The following is a 13226-nucleotide window of genomic DNA, read 5'->3' on the forward strand; positions in this document are numbered from 1 at the left end:
GGTAGAGTAAAATTGCCAATCAGGTATCTATGCATTTATTTACATAAACTTCTTCCCCATATTTTCCAGCCTACAACCAGGGAAACTCAATTATATTCACCAATGCACTTTCTATCGTTTGGGAAAAGAGTGAAGATTAAGCACTAGCAAAGTACTGCAATTTATATTACAATTATTAGTATCATATATATTTATTTTTTCCTTCTTTTCATATTTTACTATCATGCAAAGTAAAAAAAGTCTGCTTTCTCTTGGCTATCCTCTTTATAAGGTTGAGTTTCTAAGCATAAATATGAACATATTATCAATCAATCCATTACTCTTGGTTTCCTTTGCAGAAGACTCATGGCTTCCAGGAAACTGACAACACCCTCTCACAGCCTAAATAAACTTTAAGTGACAGAATATCTTATTATTTTGGTGCATAATAATGAAACTTTTATCACTGACAAAATCCAGTTTGCCAGACCCTTTTGTATTTTTTCTCCAGTTAGTACAGGTATTTTCAAAGATTGAACTATAGATACTATATTCCATGAGCTTTTCTTACATTTTCCTCATATTTCAATCTCTCTTGTAAAAGTTCTTCATAGGACTGCAGGGCAAGCTGAAGATGTGAATTCCTGAACGAATCATGTTCCAAGAAACCCTGTGAGAAAAAAAAAGTTATCAGTACAATAAATGCAAAAATGTATTCATCAAACATATTAACAGGTAACGCATACATACATAGTGAAAGATATATGGAACAAATTGGATGAAAAAATAGTGTGTGCAAACACAATACAAGAATTTAAGAACAAACTTGATCTTGCAAGATACAAAAACGGGTCACCATGAGCATAGATCCCCTTCCCATATAATACAACTAGGTAAATATACCAAAGGATTTTTCTTCCTTCCCTCCCTCTTATCTTGGCTCCTCTTGGATAATAGGTCATACCTGCATCTCAACCACTGCCCTGGGTCAGAAGCAGTGTCACACGACACAGCACATCCACAGCAAGGCCGCTTCATTAAATCAGCGACCCCCTTCTCCGTCCCCTCATGCAGATATAGAGAAGATGGGGAGAAATCCCTTCGGGCTGCATCAATTTATTTTTCACACATACTTCCTCAACCCCCATCCCCCACCCATTCCCTTTCATGCATCACATCATTATCCATACACAACCATTCTCCGTTCACCCCTATTTTCTGTCCTCTCCCGTCCTTCCTCAACAAACATTCCCCTCTTTCCCAGTGCCCCTTTTACCCCATCCATCCATCCATCTCATCCTTGGTCACTCCCTCGTGTTCACTCCTTCTACCTCTGCTTCCACACCTCTTTTACTAATCTTTCTTCACTCATTCTTTCCATGTCCCCAAACCATCCCAATACTCTTTCATCAACACTACCTCCCAGCTCCTTTTCCTCCTCACCTCGTTTGTCATTCTATCCAGCCTAGTAACTCTTATCATACTTCTCAGGCACCTCATCTCAAACATTCAAAATCCTCCTCTCTGATGTTCCTTCTTTTGCACACCTTCCCAAACTGTCACTAACTTCCTCAATCCCTCCTCAGGTAACACAATTACTATAAATGACCGTCTTCTCTTATAAAGGGGAAGAAGCCTTTGGTATATAAGCAAAAGGAGAAAACTGAAGAGAAATGTAGGTAAAAGTAAGGTGATGAAATGTACAAAAGGAAAGGGTGGCAGCAAACTGAAAGTGAGTATTAAGGGAAAGAGGCTGGAGGAAGTGGATAGCTTTAGATACTTGGGGGTGCATGTGGCAGGAAAGGGAGAAGTGGAGGTAAAGATAGAATGTAGACTAAGAGAAGTAAGTATATGCCTTGGGGGATTAAAAAGTGTAATGAGAAATAGACATTTGGGGATGGATGCTAAGAGGAGATTGTATGAAGGAGTGATTGTGCCAACAGCACTGTATGGGGCAGAAACATAGAACATAAGAGAGGAAGAGTTTAAATGTGTCTGAGAAGTATGATGGGGGTTACTAGGCTGGATGGAGGGAGAAACGAGGAGCTGAGGAGGAGACCAGGGGTGGAAAAGGAGTAGGGAGAGGGTTGATGAAAGAGTATTGGGATGGTTTGGATATATGTAAAGAATGAGTAAAGAAAGATCAGTAGTTGAGGAAGGAAGAGAAAAGACAAGATAGGGGTGAGTAGAGAATGGTTGTGTATGGATGATACTGTGATGCATGGAAGTGAATGGGGGATGGGAGGTTGGGGAGTGGTTATATGTGAATATCTTGACACAGCCCAAAGGGATTTCTCTGTTTTTTGTTTGTTTTGTTTTTTCTTTCATGAGGGGATGCAGAGGAGGGGTTGCCGATTAAATGAAGTGGCCTTGTTGCGGATGTGCTGTGTCTTGCTGCATTGCCAAGGTAATGGGTGAGATCCAGAGATGACATATCATCCAGGAGTCATACATACATACATATACTAAAGGCTTTTTCCCCCTTACAAGAGAGGTAGCCAAGTCAAAATGCAATTACCCACTCCTGCCAATTCCACCACCCTTTCTTCCCTCTCATCTTGACTCTTTATGAATGGTGGGTCATCCCTGTATTCCACCCACTATCTTGGGTCAAGAGCAATGCAGCAAGACACAGCACATCCACAGCGAGGCTAATTCACTTAATCAGCAACTCTCCCCCTCCATTCCCTCATGAAGAAAAAGAGAAGACAGGGAGAAATCCCTTCAGGTTGAATCAAAATATTCATACATAACTACTCCCTAACCCCCATCCCTCACAGTATCATCTATACACAGCCATTCTTCACTCGCCCCTATCTCCTGCCTTCTCACTTCCTTCCTCAACAGACCTTCCCCTCTTCCTTAACAATGAAAGTGAAAGACTGGAATGAATACAGACCTTGATATATTCTATGTAGTTTGTTTTTTCAATCTGCAGGGCAGCAGATTTGCAAGATGGGTGGATGAGATGAAACAGGTATACAATGTCTGCTGCATCCTCAATTCTGTAAGAGAGTTTTAATGAGTCACCATTATAAGAAAAATAAATACAAGTAATTAATGAATAAATAGATAATAAAAATAATAATAAAAACATAGTAGGGTGGATGAGTGGGTCAACCACTTTAATCCAAGTCAAAATCTCGCTAGCAAAATGGCTGCCATATCTATTATGTATCACGCTACTAGCATTATAAAATATAAAGTCACTGCTGTATTACTCATTCTCTATTACTCTGAGTAATAATAAACACAGAAAAACATAAACCAGTTCACAGAATCCGGGGGTAACTCATGTACAATTACAAAAAATATATATATAATCAAGACGCTGACGCCGGTATCCTTGTGTACCCATTGACGTCTCATGATGCCTGCGTAGGCATCATCGCACTGAAGTGGTTAAGGCACTGGTGTCAACACACACAGAGAGAGAGAGAGAGAGAGAGAGAGAGAGAGAATATGGTGAGTTATGTTCTGCTACAATCAGTGCAGGATGTCGGTTATGGCAAACACCCTTAAATCCCTGTGGTTCAACATAGGCCACATAACAGTGGGCAACATAATAACAATCTACCAAGATTGACGAGTGGATATAGTGCACAATATAGAAGAAACAGAAGCACATGAAGAATATGTATGTTTCAAGAAAAGCTAAATGTCCAGTTACGGTGAGAATGGGGGTGGGAAGAGTAACGGTTAATGGGATGAAGAGGGGAAAGTTATGGTGACATAAGTAAGCAGTAGCCGGGTCAAACGTCCAGCAGTGCTGGAAGAGTGAGGTCACTATTGGACCTGTCCTAATTCCCCCCTAATGTGCTTCTTTTGCATATATATATATATATAATGTCAGTGCTACCTTACTCTGTACCTTTGAAAATGTCTTAAATAGACGAAAACATTCAGTCACCTTTCATTTTATTTTCCAAGTGGTTTTATTACACATAAGTAAGCATGTGAAGAATTGTTGCGGAAAAGAAACGAGGAAGTATATGAGAGGTTTGGAGTAAAAAAAGCGGAAGCAAGATTCAAGGTACAGGAGGCCAAGAGGAGAGCAGATGCGAGGTGGGGTAGGGAACTGATGTCTCAAATTTAACCAACTGGATGCCTACAATCCCACAGTGGCTGGCAGGTCTTTAGGCACTCCCATAGATCTCTCCAAGAAGAAACCTTGAACTATTGCCTGTGTTATATAAGTGTGGAACTAATTCTATATCACTGGCTGAAAGTAGGAAGAGGACGGGAGCAATTGCCAGTTAGTTCTCCATATGTAAAACAGATGGAGGAAATAGAACTGAAGTTGATAAGGTCTTGGACCCACTCTGGAGACTAAGCACCTCCAAATAGAGTTGAGGGATGTTGTCAATGGGCTTTGAAAGTAGGTAGCAAGGTTGTTCTTGTTGTTTTTGTCATTCCCTAGACCAGTGGTTCTCAAATTGGGGTCCCCGGACCCCTGGGGGTCCCTGAGAAGGTCCTAGGGGGTCCGCGACACAATGAAAAAAAAATCCAGAAAAAACTATATAATTATAAAAATATACAAAACTGATTCTGTCATTATAGTGTCGGTGATATCGATATTTTGTTGTGCAATCAGCTAGCACTTCTCTATTACATTTTTATGTCATAATATTTCATTTGTTTCTTTCTAATTAATATTTATATTCATTCAAGCTTTATTCTATGCTTACAGAAAGTGTGAACTGAAGATGGAAATGTTTTTAAACCGAAAATCGACAAAATTTTGAAAATATTTTAAATGCTTATTTTTATACTTTCTTTGTGTAGGAATATGCAAATAGTAAATTTACTGCATTATAATCATGTAATGGGTATCTTGGTATGGTAATAATAACTTTTGATTGGCTGGGGGTCCTCGGATGGGACTTAGATATCTGGGGGGGTCCTTGGCATGGTAAAGTTTGAGAACCACTGCCCTAGACTATGTGTCCAAGCAGTCCTGTCTCCCCAAGGAATGCCACAGCTGAAACTGGGTTTTCCCACAAATCCTTTATAGAGTGTATGTTGTGTTGTTTGCATGCATGATTGTGTATAATGCAGTCTTCCATTATGTGTTGTATGGTATGGGGTGAAGTGTTACATCCTGGGCAGCTGTTCACAATGCGGTCATCCAGCCTCTTCTGGTAGCTTAGAAGTGCTGGGTGGTGGCTGTACCGCAGTCTGGCCAGGTGGACTCTGTCCTTTCGTGGGAGAGAGGATTCAGAAGGGTGGATATCAGGGGGTCTGGCATGCAGTAGTGTGTTGTCTTTCAGTGTGTTAATGGAGCGGTGAGTGATATGATTATGAATATGTTTCCGGAGGCTGGTATTTGGTGATTGTGGAGGAAGAGAAGAGAGTATCTGTGTGTGATACAGGTCTTTGGGTGTTGTTTTAATGTTTCTTGGTGTGTGTGGGATTCTGCTATGTAGTGTAGCAGGTGTGATGTGTTTGTGGTGGCTGCAGCAAGTGTTTGTGTGCCTCTCATGTTGAGGTGGTCCTTGACTTTGAGGACTTTCATTTCATGGTGTAAATGGTCTGTAGGTGTTGTATTTGTGCAGCCTGTAATTGTTTTTAGGGCATTGTTTTGTATGATTTGAAGGGTGTTGTGGTGTGTCTCACTGAGATTAGGAGCCTATGCAGGACTCGCATAATTCATCACTGAGCGTATGCATTGTTTGTATATTGTTGTATTAGTTTCTTTATTTTGTCCAAATGTTGTTCCAGTGATTGACTTAAGTGCATTAAGTCTAGGTGTGCATTTGTTTTTTATGTTTGTGATGTGTTGTTTGAAAGACATGGATGTATCGTATGTTACACCAAGAATTTTCGGTGTGTTTGTGTTGCTGATGTAGAGATGAGGTATGTATTTGTGTTCTTTTGTCCAGTTGGTGAGAAGTGTTGCTGTAGATTTGGTTGGAGCTATTTTGAGTCTGTTTGTGATGGGTAGCAAGGTAATTAGTCCCTCTGTTTTCCACCTTGCAGGATCACTGCAGACAAATACTTTTTAGTATGATCCAAACAAATATTTTTTAGTATGATCCAATATTCTTTCTTATTGTAATGCAAGTGTTTGTGAATTCAACTGAAGAACTGGTGCTGAGTAATATAAAACACCAAAATTATAATAATAATAATATCATTATTATCATTATTATGGGGAGTGAAAGATGGGTAGAATATTTCAAGGAGTTTCTGAATGTAGAGGAAGATTGAAAGGGTTTGACCGACATTGGGAGATATCACGAGAAAGACTCTGATGAAAAAGGAGGATTACATGGTGCAAAGGAGAAGGTATAAAGTGCCCTGAGAGATGAAAGTATATTGGATAGATGGTTGTCATGTGGAATGTCTGACAAAGGGAGGGATAGCTATAGTGGAATGGCTGGTGGATTGAAGGAATGCATGTATAGTTCCATTATACAAAGAAAAAGTGGACAAATATTAATGCATTATTTTTAAAGGAACAAGGGGAGTACTTAGGTAATAATAGAGTGGGTTTTGGAGAGGAAGTGGGTACACAGATCAAATATTTGCAGTAAGGCAGATATGAATGAAGTTTTTGGCAAAGGGTAAGGCAGTTTTATAAGTTTTCATGGACTTGAAGAAAGTGTATGAGTGCTGACAAAGAAAGACCAAGTGTGATGCAGATGTACAGTAAAATTCCTTTTATCTGACCTTTGAACAACCAAATAGTCCAAACATCCGACTTTTTTCTTCAATGTCCCAAGTCGGATAAAAGTTGAATTTGTCCAAACATCTGACCGTACAGTGATTGTTTAGTTGTTGTTTTCGCCGCTACCGACTCATGGTGCTTCAGCGTTTGTTTACGTTTGGCCTTTGGTGGTTATTTCTCCTCAACTCTGCTGTTGTTTATTATGCTTTATTGTACCATTAATAAGTGAAAATGTCTCAAACCAATTAGTTATTTATTTATTTATTTATTTATTTTTTAGTGTACATTCAAATATCTGACTTTTCCAAACATCCAATTTAGGGTAGATCCCACCAAGGTCGGATAAAAGGAATTTTACTGTATGGCATATGGGGAAGTAGGCTGAGGCTGTCCAAAAGTTTTACATTACTAACAGAGGTTGTGTGAAGGTCAGAAATGGATAGAGTGAATGGTAGGTGAGGCTGTGCCAGGGTTGTTCAGTATGTATATGGATGAAGTAGTGAGGTAGGTAAACACGTGAATGCTGAGCAAAGGTTTCAAGTTATTAAGAATGGAGGGAAGTTGGAGGTAAGCCAGTTGTTATTTGTGGATGATACTATTCATCTTGCAACACTGCTTCTGACCCAGGGCAGTGGACAGGAAGCAGGGATGACCCGTCATCCAGGAGGTGCCAAGATAGGAGGGAGGGAGGAGGGAGGAGGGTGGAGGGGAGTGGAATATATAGGAGATGGAATAGGTGGGAGTGGTTTCTATGCCTTTTTCTTTTTGGCTACACCCCGTGTAGGGGGAAAAAGCCTTTGGTATATGTATGTATGTACATGGGGGGGGTAGCCAAAAAGAAAAAGGCATAGAAATCACTCCCACTCATTCCATTCCCTACATATTCCACTCCCCTCCACCCTCCCTCTTATCTTGGCAAGGGGACATGGAAGCTCAAAAAGGACAGTTATAGAAGACCTGAAAAAGAACAGCTTTCCCCACAGTGCTGAATGTATGGAACAAACTGGATGAAATGACAGTGTGTACAAAAAACCATACAGGAATTGAAGAACAAATTAGATACTGCAAGATACTGAGACAGGATACCACAAGCTTAGCTTCCTTTCCTGTAAAATACAACTATGTAAATACATATACTTACATACACACACAATTAGACACACTTACCTTTCTTTCTGAATAAGATCAATGAGCAAATTGTCAATTTTCTTATTCCATGCAAGATAAAAACAGAGGGGGCCATAGTGACGTGTAGAGTGTAAGTTTTCGTAATGGCGTCTCGTTTCAACAGCATCATACACCTTGTGCGTTATCTCAATGTATTTGGGATCATCTGGCTCAAAATGTGCACATGCCCTGTCCAAGATGAATTCATACTTCTCTCTTTCTAGAACATCCTGTGGGTGTAAATAAAAGTCAAATATATATATACATACATATATATATATATATATATATATATATATATATATATATATATATACATACATATATATATATATATATATATATACACCAAAGGCTTTTTTTCCCCCGTACAAGGGAGGTAGCCAAAAAACAAAGGCATAAAAGCCACTCCCACCCATTCCATCCTTATCACACTCCACTCCCCTTCAACTTCTTCCCTCCCTCTTATCTTAGCACTTTCTGGATGATGGGTCATCCCTGCATCTTGTCCACTGCCCTGGGTCAGAAACAGTGCCACAAGTCACAGCACATCCACAGCAAGGCCTCATGCAGAAAAGGAGAAGACAAGGAAAAATCCCTTCTGGTTGTGTCAAATTTTTCTCACACATACTCCCTCATTCCCCATCCCCTACCCAATCCACCTCATGGATCACATCATCCATATACAACTATTCTCCATTCACCCATCCTCTGTCCTTCCTCAACAGACATTCCCCTCTTCCCCAAAGCCCCTTTTACCCCATCCATCCATCTCATCCTAGGTCGCCCCTTCATGTTCACTCCTTCCACACCTCTTTTACTAGTCTTTCTTCACTCATTCTTTCCATGTGTCCAAATCATCCCAATACTCTTTCATCCACCCTATCTCCTAGCTCCCTTTCCGCCCCCGTTCTCCTTCTCATTTCTCACTCTATCCAGCCTAGTAACCCCTATCATACTTCCCAGACACCTCATCTCAAACACATTCAAACTCCTTCTCTCTTCCTTTTTTATGTTCCATGTTTCCTAAATCCCTCCCCTGATCCTGCTACAAGTGCAGTGTCATCTGCAAACAACAGCTGGATTTATCTCCCACTTTTCTCCATTTTCTTTAACCATCTCCAATCCCTGACCCACCACCCTTGCATTTACCTCTCGCACCACCCCATCCATGTATAAATTGAACATCCAGTGACATAACACATCCCTGACAAAGTCCCACCTTTATTTCAAACCACTCACTCTCTCCATTTCTAATCCTGACACATGCTCTACTACTCTTGTAAAAACTCTTGACAACTCCTAAAAGCTTTCTTCCTATCCCATATCTGCAATACCTCCCACAGTGCCTTCCTGTATACCCTGTCATAAGCCTTTTCCAAATCCATAAAGGCTTAATAAACACCCTTACCTTTTCCTAAAGCTTACTCACATATCTGTCTTACCACAAAAATCTTATCCATGCAACTCATACCTGTCCTAAACCCACACTATTCCTCATTAATTACTCACTCTGTTCCTCTCCTAATCCTCTCAAGCAAGACCCTCCCATAAACCTTTCTAACTACACTTAACAAGCTAATCCCTCTGACACTACTACACTCACACTTGTCCCCTTTTCCCTTGTAAAGTGGAACTATACAGACACTCCTCCAGTTCTCTGGTACTCTACCTTCTCTTAAACAAACATTAAATAATCTCACCAGACAGTCCACCATCACCGTACCTCCCTTTTTCAGACATTCTGCATGACATCCATCCAGACCAGGTGCCTTACCTGTTCTCATCATCTTAACAAGTGCCTTCACTTCATCCTTCCTTATTTCTCCTCCATTTTCCTCACTCATCACGGTCATTTTCTTAGCACTTCCCACTGCAGCTACCTTTCCCTTCCTATCCTCCTTCACATTTAGCAACTCCCTAAAATACTCTGCCTATCTTCCTCTTACTACCTTCTCTTCCATTATCATCTCTCCATCTGCACCTTTTACCTTTTCTTCTTCTATTTGATTCGCCTCCTCTTCCTCTCTTAATTTCTTTCCAAAACATCTTTTTATTACTTTCAAAATTTTCTGTCATACTCTTACCCCATTTCACATCTGCTCTCCTCTTTGCCTCCTTTATCTTATGCTTTACTTCTCTTCTCTTTTCTTTGTACCTCTCATATGACTCCCTCGTCCTATTTTGTAACCAATCTGTGAAAGCTCGTTTCTTCTCTTTTACAACCTTCTTTGCTTCCTCATTCCACCACTCACTATCCTTCCTTCTATTTCCTCCCGTCCTCCTTGTTCCACACACCATCTTTGCACACTTTGTGACTCCCTCCTTGAACCATCCCCATTCCTCCTCCACTCCTAGTTCTACTCTATCCTTCACTCCCTCCCATTCCTCTCTCAGCTTCTTCTTGTACTTCTTGTATGCACGTGTGTGTGTGTATATATATATAAATATAATAATAAATAAATAAAATAAAACATAAATAAATACATATACCAATGGCTTTTCCCCCCTTACAAGGGAAGTAGTCAAACACAAAGGCATAAATTCCATTCCCACCCATTCCATCCCCACCTACTCCACTCCCATCCATCCCCATCCCTCCCCCTTATCATGGCTCCTCCTGGATGAAGGGTCATCCCAGCATCTTGTCCACTGCCCTGGGTCAGAAGCATTGACACAAGACACAGCACATCCACAGCAAGGCTGCTTCATTTTATCGGCAATCCTCCCCCGCTCTCCATCCCCTCATGTAGAAAAAGAGATGGGGAGAAATCCTTTCGGGCTGCGTCAAAATATCATTCACACATATTCCCTCACTCCCATCTCCCACCCACTCCTTCCACGCATTACATCATTCATACACAAACATTCTCCACTCACCCCTATCTTCTGTCTTCTCTCTTCCTTCCTCACTTAAATCTATCTAGTCTTCTTTTCTTCTTCACTTTTTTTCTACTGTAATTTGTAAATTCAATAGGTACACAAGTTCATGGGGGGACTGTGTCTGTGTAAAACTGAACTGGAAACATTGACAAGAAGTAAAGCAACAAACACATTTCCTTACCTTTAAGTGTTCATCCAAAAAGATGCGTGGAAGGGAATGTTTCCTTCCTGGTCTTGGATTATATATTTGATTCATTCGATCTCTTTCCTCCCAGGAAGCTTTCCGTAAAGTCCCATCTTGATCTCGCACAACTATCAACCTTTTCTGAAGTAAATACCATGCACAAAATTACACATAATTGAACAAAAGTGCATCAGTATCATCTCTGTAGATCATTTGAATAAGTTTTTGAAGTTTGTACATTATCTATGAAATCTACAATATGAATCAACAATCAGAGAACTTCAAAACAATTCTAGAAGCTACTCAAATAGGTCAGCATGTGTAGTGTCCTTAAAGTTATTAAATGAATCATACCCGATCAGACACGCCGAAGGTGATATCGGTAAATATGTATTTGGCATCAAGACATCCTTGAAGGGCTGGATCCTTTGACAACACTTCACTGATGGGCTCTCTTTCCTTCACAACTGGTGGCATCTGAAGCAACTCCCGTGCCTTTTCTTTCGATTCTGCTAATCTCTGTAATCAATAACAATATTTACTTTATAACTGCATATATTAAATATCACTTTTCCCCCACTAATTGGAGTGACCAAGTCATGATACACATACACTGTACAAACCAGCGTGGAACGCACAAATAGACAAATATTCAAAGTGGGATGAAATGAGTAGTGGTGTCCCACAGGGGTCAGTACTAGCTCCAATAATGTTTGCTATATATGTGAATGACATGGACGAAAGTATTGAGTGTTACATGAACTTCTTTACGGATGATGCAAAGTTATTAAGGAAAATAAGCTCTGAAAAAGACTGAGTCATTACAGAGTGATCTGAACAAAGTCTAAGAGTGAAGCAAGGGATGGGAAGTAGAATTTAATGTCAAGAAATGCAGTATATTTGAATAAGGGAAAAGCAAGAATAGAATATCAGGACAGTATAAAACTGCCAAAAAAGAAGTAAAGAAAGTAAATTCTGAAAAGGACCTATGAGTAATCATCACCATAGACATGTCTCCAGATAAATATTTAAATAAAATAGTCATAGAAACATACAACTTGTTGAGATCAATAAAGGTTGCTTTTAAATACCTGGATAACCAAAAAAAAAAAAAAAAAAATACAATTACTGATAAGGCAAAACCAGAATATGCAGCAATGATATGGTCACCCAGTACAAAAAAGAATATATGAAAATTAGAAATAGTACAAAGAGCAGCGACAAAGATGGCTCCAACACTTTCAAACTTGACATGTGAGCAAAGACTGGCCGAGCTGGAAATGCCGACCCTGAACAAAGAAGAGAATGAGGGGACCTACTAACCATCTACAGGATTATGAAAGGCAAGGAACACCTTGATATCATAATGTGTTATAACTATTACTCAAAATCTTGTTTAGAATATATGACTATGTATGTACCAACCTGATCTAGTTCTGTTGTTGTTAAAAACTGGTATTCTGGCACCTTCAGTGGCTTTTCATCAAACCTTCTACGGAATATTTTCTCTAAATTAAGTCCTGTCACCCTTTTCAAGACATCTTGAACTTCTCTTTTAAAAAATATTGGAGCAGGATCATTTGCTGAAAAAAAAGAGATTTTAGATACTCCTAATCACTAATGGATACACCATTTATATAAAGATGTGGCTTGATTAATGGACTACGTGATATACAAAACAATAGGTTAAATAGCACAAACAAAAGACACAAGTAATACTTATATTTCATTCTAACATAAAGGGCATTGAACAAACCAAACTACAAAATAACGTGTTCACCCCGAACTCAATAAATCGAGTCAATTTGGGCGACTGATGTACCGTGCCGGTACCATTGGCATTGAGTCATTGACAATCCTCCCGTACACGCTCAAATTTTTATTCTTATTAGTATTTCCTCTCCTTGGAAAACCTTAATGATGTGCACATATCAACTTAATGAAATGAATGATTAGTACATATATATTCAAAGATAGCAATGTAATGATTTCACGAATTATTACGTTAATACGTGAAACGAATTTATTTCGTATCCATCAAGTTTCAAGTGATGAGTCTAAAAGTGCAACTCATTACTATTACTTACCAATATCCCTACAATATTTCCTACTTAAACTACATGGTAAGCAATGCTTTTTGAATATGTTTGTCTGTAATAAATGTCCGATTTTCTTCGCAGCTTCTAACCGTACGCCTGCCATGTTTACAAACACATTTCTGCTAGCCTGCTATAGTTACACGGACTAAATGCTTATTTCCATTGATTATATTACTCTTTGGTCTTGTGAGTAAAAGTAACTAAAAAAGTTACATTTTCGTCCCATATTTCTTCATTCAAATAA

At 39.5% G+C, this 13226-nt stretch overlaps 1 protein-coding gene across 1 annotated transcript; it reads right to left on the minus strand.

The window, feature by feature from the left end:
- Window positions 1–19: 19 nt before the first annotated feature.
- Window positions 20–13137, minus strand: mRpS22 (mitochondrial ribosomal protein S22). The gene is made up of 7 exons (XM_076187860.1): window positions 12971–13137; window positions 12309–12466; window positions 11238–11402; window positions 10881–11024; window positions 7817–8046; window positions 2879–2984; window positions 20–649 (listed from the first exon to the last, which is right to left on the minus strand). Exons 1-7 carry the CDS (start codon window positions 13083–13085, stop codon window positions 527–529), a joined length of 1041 nt encoding a protein of 346 aa, XP_076043975.1. The 5' UTR covers window positions 13086–13137; the 3' UTR covers window positions 20–526.
- Window positions 13138–13226: the final 89 nt, after the last annotated feature.

Source organism: Oratosquilla oratoria, chromosome 7 (genome assembly GCF_046742065.1).
Source record: "Oratosquilla oratoria isolate Oo_2021 chromosome 7, ASM4674206v1, whole genome shotgun sequence".
In the NCBI taxonomy this organism is placed as follows: Eukaryota; Metazoa; Arthropoda; class Malacostraca; order Stomatopoda; family Squillidae; genus Oratosquilla; species Oratosquilla oratoria.